The following is a 17861-nucleotide window of genomic DNA, read 5'->3' on the forward strand; positions in this document are numbered from 1 at the left end:
TTCAAATTCAAATTTCACCGTTTTCTCAAATTGGTTTTTGCGTTTTGCAATTTATTTTTTTTTCTGATTGCTTTAATTAAATGAATTAAATAAATATCGATGTTCATAAAGTTGATCAAGGATAAGAACACTTTTCATTAGATCACCTAATTTATCACTGGATGTTTTTTAAATAATATACATATATGAATCAAGCTTTTATTGAAAAATTGTCATTTTTATTTATTTAAAACAATACTTTTCTGCAAAAATTCCAAGCTGCAATTTTTTAATTGTAGAATACAAATACAAACAAATAAGACAAATAACGTAGATGTAGAACGTGTAGAACAATTAAAAAAAACATTGTAAACGCAGGTTTTTTGTGAAATGCAATTTTATTGCTCAATAATTTCGAAATATACATGTACATTTTTTTTTGCTTATAGCACAATCTCTTCATTTATACTGACTCATAAATTCTTTATGGAAATTGTCAAACATGCTTAACATCTTCTTGAGGTCTTCTTCCTGTGGCAAAATTGTCGTCCGGAAATGATAAGTGCCCTCCTTCTGACCAAATCCACTGCCAGGAACTATACAAATGCCTGTAAAATCCATTAAACATTAAAAATAAAGTCCTGAGACGCCTGAGACAAAATCGTAATATTTGAAAATATTCTTAATATTCCCAAAATATTCATAATACTTGGTGAATATTCGCGATATTCACGAATTATTTGGGATATTTTCTAAATATTCACAAAATTTCCGCGAAACATTTTAAAATTGCCAAATTCCCGTAAGATTTCCAAAATTAACGCAAAATATTCCCAATATTCAAAAAATCCTTCAATATTCGCAAAATATTCGTAATGGCCTCACAATATGCTCGTGTTGGAAGAATCTGCTGATCGTAGATCGCCCAGGTCCCGGAGTATTTTTTTTTTTTTTGGAAAAAAAGGTGTATTTTATTACGTTTTATCACAGTGACAATGTCTTTTTATAGACATTCAGTTGCACTTGTGAGTCAGAGATCTCACCGCCCATATAAGAATATAAGTCTTGCCTAACCTATTGCGCCACTGAGATCCTCACCAATTTTACAATTTGAAATTCGCGTTTTTTATCAAAAAAAAAATTGTTCGAAAATTTCATAAGAAAATCGTTAAATAACTTATTAAAAATATCGGTCCTCGCTAGCTACACATTTTTACAATCTCTTTGATGACATATGGATATCTTGAAGAAACACTTTGGACCGAAATTATCCATCAACCCAATTCTCTATTATCTATTTCTTTGCAAAGTACTGTTCAGTGAAATCATGTGCCATTGACCGGAACAAATGATTGTCGGAAAGGACCTAATCTAGAGAATCCTTCTATTGTACAGTGCCTAAAAGCCTTTGTAAATTCCACAAAAAGCGCTCAATTATAAAGAATCACGATAAAATAGGGAGAACTACAGCGAATTTGAGCAAATTAGCTTCATAACGTAAGAATTGTCAACAAAATTTTTCGCCCGATTGAAAAAGAGCCGATTGAGCGAGAGTCTACTGTACCACAAAAACCAATTTATTTTCAAGAGTAGATTTTTGAATTTTTGCCTGTTTTTTAGTGAACTCATGCACACTACAAAAAATCCTTCCGAAGGAAATTTCATCACCGGATTCAATATAAAGTTACCTAGTCCACTCCTATTCCCAGTTACCAAAGGAATTTTCCTCGACAAGTCTCCAAGATTACCCATCATAGAATTTCGAGTAGAATTGCTCGAGAAATTACGCACTAAAGAGTAAAAAAATTCCCAAGTAGATCATAAGGATCATAAGGGCTTCCATTGGAATTTTCCTTTTTCGAAAACCATGGTAACTTTCTAAGGAGATTAAATGGAATTCCTAGAGAAATTTCTATGTGCAATTTCGATTATCGTTCTCTAGAATTTTCCACCGAAATTTCGATATTTACGTCAGGGTTTTTCTCCCTAAAATTTCCGGCGATTTCAACAACGGGAATTAAAGTGAAATCGATGGAATCTCTAAAAAAAATTACCCCGCTGAGGTGTCCAAATTTTCCAAAGAGATCCTTTTGTATTTCCTTGGAAAGTTTTCCTTAAAAATTCCCTCGGAAAATTCGACAGGCTCCCAATGAATTCCCGATGAATTCAAGAGGAAATTTATAGTGAAGTTTCTACCGGCATTCTTGGGAATTTAAAGGGTAAATTTCCTCATAGTAATTGGGAAAATTCCCTGGCCATTCCTAAAAGAAGTCTCCGAATTTTCAGACCATTTTAGAAGATTTCCCAGGGAAATGAAGGGGAAAATTCCTTCTGGAGATACACGAAAATTCCGTGGCGAATTTAGGGAAAATTCTGTAAAAGTTAAGCTTATACTTCGGGCGAGATAGTTTTCTAGTTGCAAAAGTTCATATAGAACATCGAATATTTGACAAATGATTAGGGGAATTCAAGCAGCCGTGTAAGGGAGCACTATAATACGAGTCATGAACATGAGTAACAAAAAGGAAAAGGTAAAAAAAAGGCAAAGATAAGAAAAAATAAAGAAATAATCAAAAAGGAAAGAAAAATGTGGAATCTTTTTTATGGTTTTTCCAAGAGATTTTCCTGAGAATTAATCTCAACTTTTTCCGATCTTTCCCGAAGAATTCCCAGGGATTTCTTTGAAAAATCCCCCTAGTTTTTCCGACCCCTGACTTTTTAAGGAGAGTTTACGGGGTATATCATGGACATCATTCATTCATTTCCATTCATTTTGATTTTTCAATGGTATGCAAACGCTTGAAAATATCGCTTGACACGGATATTCTTCATCCGAATATAATAATCTATATAATCGATATAATCATAATCTAAAATTGAAATATTGTAATCTTCATCCGAAACGGATATTCGGAAAATATTCCCACCCTCAAAATATGCGTAACCGTGTAAACAGACGGAATTCCCACGGGAATTCCCATGAGATTTTCCATTCCGGATGGGAATTCCGGATGGAAATTCCCATATTGAACTGTCAAATTTTTACCATCCGCTCTATGCGCCTCTGGTGGACTTCAAGCGCAACACAAAAATGCTCCGAAGATTTGAATTTCAAATTTTGTTTTTTCCGAATATAAATAACGGAATGTGTATTTAGAAGATATTTTACGTACTTTATTTTATTAAAGTGGCTTTATTATACCACAAGGATATTAGTAATATTATCTATTAATAAATTTCATGGAAAATCTTTTAAAATATCTCGAGAAATGATTAGAAACGTTGTTATAGCGTAAATATCTTGTCAAAAACCCCCAATTAAAGTGGATAAATCAACGACAGGCTTTGGATATCTTTGCTGATAGGACCTATTGATAATTTTCGTTTAATTGTAGTGCTGATAATTTAAAATTTTATAAAGTGTTGGGAGAAAATGTATAAAATATCCTTGGGTGACCAAGCAGTCAATTCATTCGGAAAAGAGATGTTTACAAAAATTAGTTAATTGTATAATAATTGAATACAAATTGTTTTAAAAAAACAAGAAGACTGTAAAATATTTTAAAATTTTATTTCCAAAAAAAAGTAAACAATAAAAAATATTGAAGTAATATTTTATATCCGAAAAGGCAGTTTATATGGTTTCTGGCTGTAATTTTCATCAGTGAACTTCGATAGTTCTTACTATTCTTTGTATTTCCTTATTTACATTATTATATTCTTTACATTTTTTAATAATGGGATTTATTGAAAAAGATAAATTTTGAATCTGCCTTTCCAATCATTTAAACCTCTTCTGAAATGTTATTGATGAATATTTAATTTAATCCAGAAACACTAATCCTTTCAAAATTATTATAGTATTATTATTCTATTTCAAATTTGCTTTTAAAATCAATGTTTTGATCACTACAGGAGATTTTACATGTTTTTTCATATATTATTTGCTTAAAAACACTCCAAATTAAATTTTCGGAATTCTCCGGAAGCAAAAAGCTATCTCGAGCGAGATAGCTTTTTTCCATTTTAGAAAATTGAATATTTCACCCTCCAACGGAAAATTTCCATTTGAAATTCAAAATATTTCAAGACATTCGGGCAGTTTCGTGCACTTTTGCAGAGGGCGCTTGTATAGCAAATTTACCATTTGCTCGTGGGAATTCCCGTGGAAATTCCGTCTGTTTACACGGTAAGATTCATAATAGATTCGAGATTATTTGCAAAATTGCTTCAGTATTCGCAATATATATCCAATATTCTCAGAATACTCGCAAAGTATTTGTAATTCTGGCAATATTTACGAAATATTCTCCACATTCCCAAAATATTTGTAAGATTTGCAAAATTTGAAAATAACTTTGATTCGGAGATTATTCTCAAAATATTCACAAGATTCATAAAATATTTGCAAAAAATCCTAATATTCACAAAATATTCCAGAATATTCCATTCTTATTCACAATATTCGCAAAATAAACAGAATATTCGCATATATTATTCACAAAATTTTCACAAAATACGCATTCATATTAAAATAAATAATAATAAATTGTGATTGATATCTGACCTGTTCTCTCGAGTAACTGGAATGCATAGAACGCATCGGGCTTCTGACCAGCTTTCTTGGCCGCCTCAATGGCTTTCGGCGGAAGTTTGAACTGCGGAAAGGCATACATGGCACCCATAACAGGATTGCAGGAGAATCCCTCGAAGGAATTGAAGGTTTTGGTAACCATTTCAGCTCGTCGCTTCAGAGATTGCAATACATTTGTCTTCTCCTTGATAAACAACTCATAAGATGGCTCTCCAGGTTTTGGTGCATTCACCACACAATCAATTGCCGCCTGACCAATTGTACTGGAACAGAGTTGAGCTGAGATTGCTTTTAGCAACATTGCCTTGACATCTGGAGCCATATTCATAATTTCTGCATATCCTCCACGAATTCCACATTCTCCCATATAACCCTTTGAAACCGACATAAAACTAGCCATTTCCATCTTGGAATACGGCTCTCCCATCTCAACGAGTACCTTCTTGAATGAGTGGAACTGTGAGTCCTTGTCATAAATATTGTCCTGGTAGACTTCATCAGCAAAAATAAAAAGTCGCTCCTTATACGCAAATTTAATAATTTCCTCAATATTTTTCCGTGTCAAAACCTGACCAGTCGGATTGCCCGGATTTATCACCACGAGCACTCGTGGAACACAAACTTTTCTGGCCTCATTCACAGCCCTCTCCAGTTCAGCAATATCTAATCCCCATTTTTTCGATTCATCCAGATAATAGTCCACTTGCTTGAGATCAAACTCAGCAATTGATGCAGAATACAGAGGATATTGGGGAATGGGAACCATTACGCCTGAATTCTTCCCATTTATGCTCGAATGAAAGAGTGCCAGAAGATTTTTAATGGCTCCCGAAGCACCAGTAGACAAAATAATGTTGTCAGGATCGGATGGAATTCCACCATCGCGCTCCTGAATGTACTTTGCTACATGCTGCCGAATCACTTCAATACCAGAAGAGTCAGTGTACGATCCCATTGAACAGCCACGAGTGCCACATAAAATTGTCCTAGCGCGCTCTTTTACGTCATCCGTGATTTTGGGATCGTCAAAAAGTGCCTGATTTAGAACTAAACTCAAAACCTGAAAGGAATAATGGCAATAATTAGAGCTGGCCAAAATATGTATTTGCATGTTTTTATTAAGCATTCTCAGGCTCTATTTGACCCTTTATCTTCACAAATTGGGCTCTTGTGGTTCTAATAAACCCTATTTAAAAATGCATATTTTGACATATTTCATGTTTATTTGCATATTTGCATTTTTGCATATTTTTTTTGCATATTTCCGAATTTTGTTTAAAAAAATGTTTTTTCTTGTAAAATGAAAACCAATATAATTTCTATAGCTGTATAAAAAACATTCAAAGTTTGGAATCCAGTTATATAAAAATATCCCTTTACACTACTTGATGCTAACATTAACACGAAACGAAAACGAACACACTAAACGAAAATCGTTTTTTTTTCTTTAAATATTTCTTAAGAATGTATTAGTTCATCTGCAAAATGCTTATGTAAAACTAATGTTTTACGCACTTTATTTCTAAAGCGTAATATTTGTACCTGTGTACTCAACAACTGAAAAGTTAACGTCTTTAGGGGAAAGTGGCCTTCCTTTGAATGCGGCAGCCTTTGAATATTTCAATTTTTCTCTTATTTTCCAAAGCAAAAACCCTATACTCTAAACTATAATCAATACAACTAACTATTTTCCATCAACTTCGATTAATAAAATAGAATTGTTGATTTGGGAACAGTATCAGTTTGAGGACAGTATCATTTACCCCTCCAATTATTTAAAAATCTGCTAAAGGAGTTAAAAAAAAGCGTACTAGTATTGCATTATATTTGATCTTACTAGTAGATAGAACTCTTCGCTAATTTTATTAAAGACTTTTTAATTACCATTCTTCAAACAAATTATCTGCAAAATAATTTGAGATGTTTTTCTTTAACATTTGACGTTGAAAAAATTGATAGAAGGAATGAATTGAAGTTATTGTATAAGGATGAAATGATGTTCAATTACGTTTTCTGTATATAATATTCTAAAAGACCAAGAAATCCTCAGATCGGTTTTTCGGAAAGCGCCTAAACCACGCACAGGTCAATCATAAAACGGTTCAGATTGAGCTTCAAAATACGCACAGCATACACGTAAAACGGTTAAGATTGCGCTTAAAAACATGCACAGCTTAAACATAAAACGCTCAAAATTACGCTTAAAACACGTACAGCACATATGTTAAACGGTTCAGATTGTGCTCAAAAACACGAACAGCACACGTAAAACGGTTCGGGTTAATACGCTTAAAATCACGCACAGCTCAATCATAAAACGGTGAATGCGCATAAAATCACGCACATAAAACAATCAATACGCTTAAAATCACGCTTGCGCTTTTTCAAGCGCAATTTTAACCGTTGTATCATTGAGCTGTGCGTGATTTTTAAGCGTAATTTGACCCGTTTTATGTTTAGGCTGTTCGTGTTTTAAGCGCAATCTAAACCGTTTTGTGATTGGTCTGTGCGTGTTATTTTACACACAACTAATGTCGTTCATGCTGAGGCAGTTGGGATTTGATATATAATATTAACCTTTTTCTTTATGCTTAAAATGTACACGTTTTCTAAAATCGATCTGTGAAAATATAAACCTATGGGTTCTGTGTCTAAAACTAACCGGAAAAGTTTATATAATTAATTCTGCAAAGCTTCAAAAATTAAGTCTTAAGTTTCTAAAATCAATCCAGAAGGTTTCTTGATTTGATTCTGTAAAATTTTTATAAACAATCGTACAATTTCTAAAATCAATCCCAAATGTACTGGAACTCATGCAGCACTTATAGATAGCTTTAAGTATCACCTTCTTATACCAGGGAAAGATTTGGATCATAAAAAATGTTATAAAATGTAAAATATCATTTGTCACATTTTACAAAGAAACAAAAACTAAAAGAGCATATTTTTAAATTTCAAATACTGAAATAAGATTGGTTGTTATTGAATGTTGTATTCAACTATTTCAAAATTAACAGACATTGTTTAATTTCTTTTTAAATCGTATTCAATCCACCAACTGGATTTATATTTATCTATTATTGGCTCAAAATAAAAACATACTAAATTTATTTTAAGTAAAACCAAAATCTTAATTTAGAAAGCAAATTGTGAGATAAACGAGTTTGAAGTTTCCTTGCTATCTTTGCTATACTGCGAGTACAGTTTATTTACAGCTGTCATTTTGCATATTTTTCAAAAATATTGCTTTAAGCAATAAAATAGTGCATTTTTAAAGAGTACTTCAATTAAGCAACTCGAAAATTCTTTTGAAGAAGTAAAATACGTGAAGTGATTACTGGAGTTAAGTCTTAATAAAAAGTAAATTTCCTATAGATAAAGGGTTTTTATGTCAAAGTGCTACAAAACACTCTTATTTGGGTTGAAAAATGAATTAAATAAATGCATATTTTTCTTGCCATTATAAATTGTCATTATAAATTATGCGCAAATTTTCCTGAAATTAAAATGTCAAGGGACCAACTTGCTTGAGTTAGTCTCTTGTTTCACAAAAATTTGAACGAAAAATTTATTTTGTGCACTTTTACTTCAAAGAAAATTATGCTAGCAATCTTAAAGAGTAAAATTGTGAAAAAATTTCTAATAACAAAATTTAATGACTTATATCATCAGACAATTTATTAAATTATCTTTCTAACTGTGCTATCACACTAGGATTGTTTCAATTTGTAAATTAAAACTAATTTTCAGATGAATTGCTCGTATCCGTTATTTTGCATTAAAAATCATTTTATTTGGTAGATTCACATTTATTTATTGATATAAACTTATACTTGGTACCATTAGGAACAAATTCGTGAAATAATATTTGTAAATTTAAAAGGCATTTCTCATGAATCGCCAGTGCTGAAAATTGGCAGATAAATTAGCGCTAAAAGATAATTTGAATATTTCACAGCATTTCCGTAACTTATTCGAAAGAAATCTCCTGCATATATTCAAAGTTTCCCAAGTGTTATAAACTGTAAACCCATATCGTGTGAATTTTTTCGATCCCAAAAATGTGCGTACATAATCTAATTCAATTGAGATCAACTGACCTAAAATATTTATTTTGAAAAATTAACGTAATTATTGTTCTAGACTTTTAGGAACTGGACTAATGGTGCTATTCCAATGAAAAATGAACATTTTTTTTTAGCACTTTACTGTTCTCAAATGTTTCTGCATTATCGACTTTTTGTATTGGTTTTTGTCTCGACTGTTTTCCGTACTTTTCGTCGTATTCTAAAACCACAAAACAGTCTTGTTAGGAGCCAATACAAAGAAGTCGGTCATGCAGAAGCACTTGAAGACAATGAAGTGCTACAAAAAAACATGTTCATTTTTCATTGAAATGGTCTCAAAAATCTCTAGTCTGAAAACCGCACTTATATTTTAACCATTCCAATTTAGATGAGAATCTATTGCTCTTTCTCTTTAATTTTTAGAATAGTATTTGTTAGTACATTTAATATTGTAAGAGAGACTAAAAGTAGAATTTGCAGACTCTGAGACATTTTATATTTTAACTAAAGATTAAAATGTCACTTAAAATGTTAAAAAATTTTATGTATTCTTTATCTAAAATTTCGTAAAAAGTAGTCTCATGATAATCTTGATCTTTTTTTAGGTGTGATTCCTTCATAATCACACCTATTGTGATATTCCGATTTTCTAAAAGTGCTCCGATCGAGCTGAAATTCACAGGGTATATGTTTTGAACATCCCTGATGCCAAAAATGATAGTCCGCCATTTTCGGGTCCGGCCGGCCGTCCGGCCGTCCGTAGTACGCAATATCTCCGGTTTGGAAAGAGATATCTTCATAAATTTTTTTTAAATATATCTACTTGCGCGTACGATAATTTCTATAAGATTAGTTTTTTGAAAAACCGGTTCTAAACCGGTTTTTATAGTTTTTCTAGAAACTGGCTTATGCAATTTGAACTATTTTATGTTCATGTTGTAGCGCTACTTAAGTAGACCAATCTAAAAAAAAAAATGGAGATTGCTCCATGATTTCTCGAGATATTTCAAGTTAAAGATTGCAATTTTAAGAAATTTTGCTCGTAGCGTCAGGTGGGGAAAAAAGCGGGAGAAGCGGCGTCACACATGGTATTGCGCTATTTCTCCCTCTCTCTCACTCCCTCTATATGTATATATACATACATACATATAAACATAGTATATATGCAGATTTTCGCGGGTCGCGAATGTTTTCGCGTATTTTCGCGGGCCGCGAAATTTTTCGCGGATTTTCGCGGGTCGCGAAATATTTCGCGGATTTTCACGGGCAGCGAAATTTTTCGCGGATTTTCGCGGGTCGCGAATTTTTTCGCGGATTTTCACGGGTAGCGAAATTTTTCGCGGGTCGCGAAATTTTTCGCGGGTCGCGAAATTTTTCGCGAATTTTCGCGGGTCGCAAAATTTTTCGCGGATTTTCGCGGGTCGCGATATTTTTCGCTGAAAGAGGCCCCAAGCGGATGTGAAGTTTGAGGCCTCTATCTCTCATAGTTTTCAAGATAATCGACTTCAAAGATTTTCAGACACTTTTATGCATTTCTCGTCCAATTTTCTTAATTTTCCAGTGAAATTTTGCACATATCAAACCTGAAAGAGGCTCTAAATGGATGTAAAGTTTGAGGCCTCTATCTCTCATAGTTTCCGAGATAATCAACTTTAAAGATTTTCAGACACTTTTATGCATTTCTCGTCCAATTTTCTTAATTTTCCAGTGAAATTTTGCACATATCAAGCCTGAAAGAGGCTCTAAATGGATGTAAAGTTTGAGGCCTCTATCTCTCATAGTTTCCGAGATAAACGACTTTAAAGATTTTCAGACACTTTTATGCATTTCTCGTCCAATTTTCTTAATTTTCCAGTGAAATTTTGCACATATCAAGCCTGAAAGAGGCTCTAAATGGATGTAAAGTTTGAGGCCTCTATCTCTCATAGTTTCCGAGATAAACGACTTTAAAGATTTTCAGACACTTTTATGCATTTCTCGTCCAATTTTCTTAATTTTCCAGTGAAATTTTGCACATATCAAGCCTGAAAGAGGCTCTAAATGGATGTAAAGTTTGAGGCCTCTATCTCTCATAGTTTCCGAGATAATCAACTTCAAAGATTTTCAGACACTTTTATGCATTTCATACAATTTTCTCATTAGTAATAATAATAAGTTACATACAGTTTAAGAATTATTAAACGCAATTTGCATTATTTATGTATAAATATCGTTTGAGTTTGCCACAATCTAAATTTGCAATGAAGGAATCGCACTTCTATAAGCTGATCTAGGCTTATCACTGGCTTTTTACTAATAAACTTAAAAATATATGCCTAAAAAGAGGCTCTGCAAATCAAATTCTTATTTGAAGTGATATTTTCAGATAATGCTATAAAAACTTAATAGCTGTTTAAATATGCAAGAGATCACCTGTTTATGTTCTGTGGTATATATTGTGTTTTTCTTTTTGCACATGCGATGCCTTCGTGGTATGACTGTGATAGACTTTTGTGTGAGTTTTTCAGCAAAAGTCTTTTATTTTTCTCGCATATTTATAGAAGAATTGGTATAAAAAACGACATTGCAGATCATGTCATATGAATTCTGTAGAGTTGCATTTTCCCAAGGTTTTCAGATAAAACCATATGTTTAACAAAATAGTAATTGACGTATTGATTGAGTAAGAGATAACGCTTTAAAAAATTCAAACAAAATGCGATAAGTACAGCTAAAAATGCCCCACAATCAATAACAATTGTAGAAATTTCCTGAAATAATTTAAGCAAAACGGACAATATTTGGCCTTTATGGAGGAAATATAGATGTGCTTGAGTGAATTCATATTCTTGTTATCATCCAATTTTCCCGCACAAAGAAGCTTTTTCACACCATACAGCACACAAAACTTCCCATAAATATATCTGAGTTTAATCTTTCTGTGTAACTTTTTCACTGAAATGCACACAAATGACTTGTGCAAATAGCAAAAATAATTTATTCATTCTTTAGATGGCGAGTTCTGTGAGTAAGAATGAGATAATATGCGTCATTTTTCGCTCAATCGTCGATTTAGTAAACGCTAATTAGAATGAGAAAGTGATGCTTTCAGTTTCATCTTTCGTCAAAATGTTGCTGATGACAAAGTTACAAGAAACTAATTTGTTTGCTCTCAATCTGATTGTTCTGCCGAAGTCGAAAAACTTGCTAGTTTTTTTTTTTAATTGCTCTTACAGTCCATGACGAAGAGTGAGAGTCAAGGTTTTGTTTTTGTATCTAGGCTAGACTTAATGATTGAGTGTGCGTAAAAATATTCATTCAACAAGACACACAGTCAAAGTTAATATTTTCCAATATATTCTTTAACAATTCAATCGTGTAATTATTGTGACCGTGAAATGCCTCTTTTCACCGAATAGCGGAGGGAAACTCAAAAGGAGAGATCTCGTGACAATGATCGTGATGAGAGACAATTTGCCCTCTGATTAACAATCGCGCGAATCGCGCATTTAGCACATGGAAAGAGAATCTGCTACTCAATATAAAAAAAAAACGATCATCATGCTGTTGACTGATGATTATGAACTTTTGGTTGATGATCGCTAAAAATCTGGAAATTTTCCGAATATTTCTACAGGTTTCTTGACTAAAAAAAAAACTGAAACATCTTTCACTTTAATTAAGGGGGAGAGTCATATAAACGAGCAAAAAATACTCTGAAAAACAAGGTTTAGTCAATTTGACAACAAAAGTTTGTCAAAAGAATTTTCTTTCATACAAAATATGAAAAAAGTTTTGTCAATTCGCCGGCCAACTTGAATTTGTAAAAGTTTGTAAAAGTTAGTAAAAGTGTTACCTTATCTTTTAAAATACGTAAGCTTAGGAAATTTCATGACTAAAATCTTAAAATTAAAGGAACTAAATAAAGCAATGAGGAACACAAAAACACTTTTGTAAACATGTTTGTAACGGATTCCGGTCAAAATCCCGGGAATCGGTGAATGTTATGCCCAATGCACAATAACTTTTGATTAGTAAACATGTTTTTGACATTTCAATGAGTGTGAGTGAGATCTAGATGTAGTCATCTCGCTCTCTCTCATAGCAAATTTTGAAAACATGTTTACAAACAAAAATTATTATGCGCTGGGCATTACAGCCGTCATAGCTACTCCAGCGATTACACCCGCACGTTTCTTTTAATCGTGTCGAGGCCTTAAGTTAAGTTTGTCTTGCACAAAAACGAGCCACGTCAATGGCAAGTGGACTTGCCGACATCAAATCCCCTGTTCCACATGAGGCATCGGTTTTGGCTGAGCTCCCCACGGAGCGTTGACATGTTTTCGCAGTAAGTTATTTCGTGTCTTGATCTTCTTTTTAACATTACTGCAGTGGGTTTTGCATGCGATAATTCGATCGAGAGTTCGAAACGCAACTTACCACTGTTTTAGAGAGATTTGGCTTTAATTGGTTCTCCTTGTAGAATATGGAAAATTCCACAAGGCAGGTCTCAAGCTGGGACTCCACGTCTTGAAACGTGTTTGCCTTAACAGTTAGAGCCAAATCATCTGCGTACAAAAAGGTCATGGAGGAAGACGGCAGTGGCTGATCATTTGTGTAGCATAGATATTAAACAAAGTGAGAGCCAGAACCAGAACACTACCTTGCGGTAGGCCATTTTCTTGCAGTCTCCATCTATTTTTCTGACCACGGAACTCAACAATGAATCTGGATTGGATTCAAATGACTATTGAATGCCATCCTTTAAATATCTTTCAGGTGATGATGCAACAGTTCCCCGAATACTTTGTTTAAGGCTATAGAAATTCGTATCGCAATCGGTCGAGAGATGCTCGACCTTCATCACGAATGTCCCATGTTGAAATCTTGGTGCGACGACCAATGTTGGAAAAAAAATTTACGCACCACTATGGCTTGGAATCCAGAGAATATCAACCAGAATGAGTTCCAAGAACTCAAACAAGTAACTATCAAAGTAACTATCAAATAACTATCCAAGAAAGCAACTTAACAATCAGATTTCAAATCAGGAAAGAGGAAATAGGCAAATTTTGACAAATTAGAGGGGATGTCGAATTTTCTGTTCGTCATTTTGAGCAAAAATTTTGTATAACTTTCCGTGAAGCAAGAAAACAGTAATAAAATGCATTTTCTTCTCTATCGGATTATTTTTTCTCAAGTAATTTAAGGACTAAAGTCACTAAAAATCCATTCCCGACAGCAATTCGGATAAAAATTGCCCAGGAATAAATAATCTAAAATCACTCAATTTGCGTATGATGTGTAATACAATGGTAAGGAATGGGTTAAGGGTTAATGAACTAATAAAATAAAGTTTACTTTTTGCAAATTTTGATGTATCTCTCAATCAGCTTTAATCAGTTCAATATTGGTACAAATAGAGGGGTGGCAAAAAAGGTCCGAGACTTTGTGAAATACTTGAACTCATGATATAGATGGTATACCTTCAAAAGTACTTTCTCATCATACCGGTTCTCTAAACAAAATGGGTTTCTGGGAAGAATTGAGCAATATAAAGAAATCCCTGGTCGTATCTACGATTATGTTCTGGAGGGATGTTTTCCTATACATAAACAAGCTATTTCCACTAGTTTTGCGATGTTTGGAAGGAACTGGATTCCTGACCAAAACGGTCAATATTCGCTTCAATATTGACGTTTCATTTCATTGATACATTGAATTGAAATGTTTTTATGGCCATAATTTACCTAATGTGAAGACAGCTTAAAATAGCTTAGGAGCAATGAAATTGAATTTCAAGGCAAAATTGCTTATCGATTCATAAACGATTCAGTACTGATTCATAACTGATTGGAATCGGTTCATATCAGAAATTGTTATATGTTGGGCATGCTAATGGTCCCATGTGCGACTTATGGGGAGGTCCCCCGAAGATCCTAAATCTCTATCTCTAACCATTTGGCCTTTATGCATGGTAAGCGTGGTAACGACCCGATATGCCTGATAGAGATATGCCAGAAGTATTCTTATCAAAATCTCAGAATTTTCTTGATCTTTTCTATTAGATTTAGAATAGCAGAATTTTTAGATTATTTTTCTTTACATACCCTTCCCCCTTTAAACAGTCATAACGCTGATAAATCTTTAGAAGTCTTACAAGAGATAAAAACCAATATCTCTAATTGTGGAAAATTTCTCCCTCAAATCATTATTTAGGAAACCCTTTGAGTGCATCTTCTTCTTGAATCACATATTTATTTGTTTCGATCACTGCTAAAAGAGTGATAAGCTCCAATTGATAGTCCAAATCAAACTTAGCCTTCAAATGACAAAATATTTGTACAAAACTTTAGAAAGATCGTCCAGCAAGATCAAGACAACAAACTGCGTCTTCAATTGGGCAAAAAAAAACAAGATCATCTTTAGCTATCAGACGCGAAATTCCAAAAAAAAAAAAAACATGATTTTGGGCTTGGAAACAATTATTATACTGACGGAATCAATTGAAAACCGTGGTAGAACGCCATCGAGACTATCTTATCAGTCTGTTTGAGCAATAAATGACCGATAGCGGGAATATGGGAAGGTTGGGAAGATATCGACTTTGGATTTGGATCTGGTTTTGAGCGGGAAAATGAACTTACCTGTCGAAAGAAAGTAATGGGCTTTTGTCCCATTGCATGGCAATCTCCGATATTGGCCCGAATGACATCCTTGAAGGGTTTTTTGACGCCCTGCAAGACAAAAACGAGGGAATTAGGACATTGAGCCGGAGAATTGCATAAGAGAATTCTTGGTAATGGATAATTGTAGAGCGCATGCGAGACTTTCACTATCGGCTGAATGAAACTTTCATGAATCTTTGTTTTTTCGGTCAGCCAGACACTCTTGAGGAGTATTTATTGGCAGCAATTGTTGAGAATCTTGTTGGTATGGGAGACAATGAAAAAGCTGAGCGGAAGCATTTGAAAAATTCGATCTAAATGTGACCAGGCATTCGACCTTGTCGGGGGAATTTTCCGAGAGGGCAAAGGTGATATCCGAAGCAGGCGGATATTGTTTTTTTTTTTTGTTTTTTGGGCAGCCTGTCTCACCTTTTCGAGCTCCTTCTCAATCTCTGTAGCCCGGATCACAAGGGGACCACGCACAGCGTACTCCATCACCTTGATACAGGGATTGAGATTTTCAATTGTGAGAATTTTCTCACTGGATGCGGAGGCCATGGTGCGATTTATTGTCACTTGCACAGACGACACGGTTCCCTTCACGTCCGGAGGCTGACTGAACGTCACGCAGTACGGACGTATGCCGCCGGGACGGCAAATGCTGAGTAGGCGGCTGACGGTCGACATGGTTACCCCTTCTCTCAGCACGCTCTCTCTCACAACCTCTCTCGCTCCCTCTCACACCAGCTGCCTTCGTGCTATCTCCTTCACACTAATCCTCACCACTCCACAATTTTTCTCTCTCAGCAACTACAACTGCAAGGAGTGGGGAGAGTAAGCACTTGAATCGCACATTCTCCTTATCTCTTATCAGAGGACAAAGTGCCTCCAAATGAGCGAAGCGTATCAATCAATTGTAGCCGGTTTTTTCCTCTCTCTCTATTGCTCTCCAAACAAAAAATACATTTTTCTATCGTCTCGCTAATTAAAATAATCTCCCGCGCGAATTCCGTCAGATTATTTTTGGGGAGAAAATCCTCTCCTTGTCATGCGCAATTCTCTCCCATAAATATCCCTCATCCATTTTTTCTTCATTATTTTTCAAAAGAGCCCCCCAAGGCTATTTTTCTCCACCAAAATCCTCTGTTTACCAATCAATTTTCCCCCAAAAAAAAACCAATCACTAATCAATACCCAAGAAAAACCTCGGAATTTGATCTGATGCCAAGAAATTTGGTCCTCTACGACCTCGGGAAAACCCTCTGTTATGTCATCAGTATTTTTCCTGCCCAGACTCTGAGGAATTTACAGTCCAATTGCGTAATATAGATGTAGGTCAGGAATAGACATAATCAGTGCACTATTTGATACATTTTGCTCATTAAATCATTTTTACAAATCCCAATGGAAAATTTCCTGAGAAAAATAAAACGACATAACCTTACTTTTGAGATCACTTTTTTGGTTCACTTTTATTGCACAGACGCGCAGAGTATTATCACTTTATGCATACAAACTAAAGGAGACTAGAAGATACTTTAGCACTGGACAGACAGCTTCCACTGACGAAAATGCGAAAAGCACTGGGCGAATGTTTTTCTTCTCCCAAATCTTTGAGAGGAGTATTTTCCGGCATCCCCACCACAAAAACACAGTGACGCCTTCACGGCAAATCCAAGAAACATCAAATTGAATTTTTCTAGCAGTTTAACGATGATATGGATGATGAATTGGAATTTTCATGAATAAAGCTGAGATCGCTAAGATTTCATCTATTTATGATCCATAATTTTAATTAAATCTTTACAAAAAAAAAAACAATAAAAAAGTGAATGTACCAAACAGTTAATCTACTAAAAATGTCTCTCTAAGAGCAAGAGTGGGCTATCTAAAAGAGAAATGCATATAAAAATAGGTCTCTTTTGCTCTGAGCGTCTCAATTAAATCATTCGAATGATTTAATTATCACTTTCTCTATAACAAATAGACTAGAATAAATGACAATTTAATATCTAACCGCGTTCTATCTAGAATCATAGCCTATGCACAGATTATCTGATATTATTATAAGAGTTCAACGATAAAGTCCCGGAAATTTTTTTTAGATCATTTGCAGATGATAGGGTTGTGCTGAAAGCTTGTCTAAGCTTCCTTGAAAACGCACAAGGCCTATAAAGCTTCTAAAATGAAATATGATGGACACACCTACTGACTTAAGCCTACAGACTGCTTAACGTAATTATAATCTAAATTTGAATTATGGTTTGACTACCCAGCGAGCACAGTTAGCAGAATAAAATAGGATTTTCAGCATTTTTTTGCTGAATCGGTCTGCTGGCCAATCAGCAGCTCTCGAACAAAAAGTGCTAAGCAAATACATGAAAATGGCACTGTTTAGCGCTCGCAGTGGATGATGGCAGAACTAAACACTGCCGGTAGATGGCGCCGGGAAGCATTTAGCAGCAAATTTTCTCTTTCATTTTTTTTCTTTTTCTCTCGAAATGTCAAAATGGACTTGGAATCTCCTCTGAAATTATTTATCAACTTGGGGGATATTATAATCACGATTTTTAT

General features: G+C 34.3%; 1 protein-coding gene across 3 annotated transcripts; it reads right to left on the minus strand.

Moving 5' to 3' along the window:
- Positions 1–358: 358 nt before the first annotated feature.
- On the minus strand, positions 359–16938 carry LOC129805812 (alanine aminotransferase 2-like). 3 transcript variants are annotated; one of them, XM_055853993.1, is made up of 5 exons: positions 16733–16938; positions 15717–16103; positions 15267–15356; positions 4547–5633; positions 359–587 (listed from the first exon to the last, which is right to left on the minus strand). In XM_055853993.1, exons 2-5 carry the CDS (start codon positions 15972–15974, stop codon positions 439–441), a joined length of 1584 nt encoding a protein of 527 aa, XP_055709968.1. In that variant the 5' UTR covers positions 15975–16103; positions 16733–16938; the 3' UTR covers positions 359–438. The 3 variants fall into 3 exon arrangements, with proteins under 3 accessions (XP_055709968.1, XP_055709969.1, XP_055709970.1); XM_055853994.1 differs by having other exon boundaries at positions 16728–16938; XM_055853995.1 differs by lacking the exon at positions 15717–16103 and having other exon boundaries at positions 16733–16932.
- Between the last annotated feature and the right edge of the window lie 923 nt (positions 16939–17861).

This window comes from Phlebotomus papatasi, chromosome 3, assembly GCF_024763615.1.
Source record: "Phlebotomus papatasi isolate M1 chromosome 3, Ppap_2.1, whole genome shotgun sequence".
NCBI lineage: Eukaryota > Metazoa > Arthropoda > Insecta > Diptera > Psychodidae > Phlebotomus > Phlebotomus papatasi.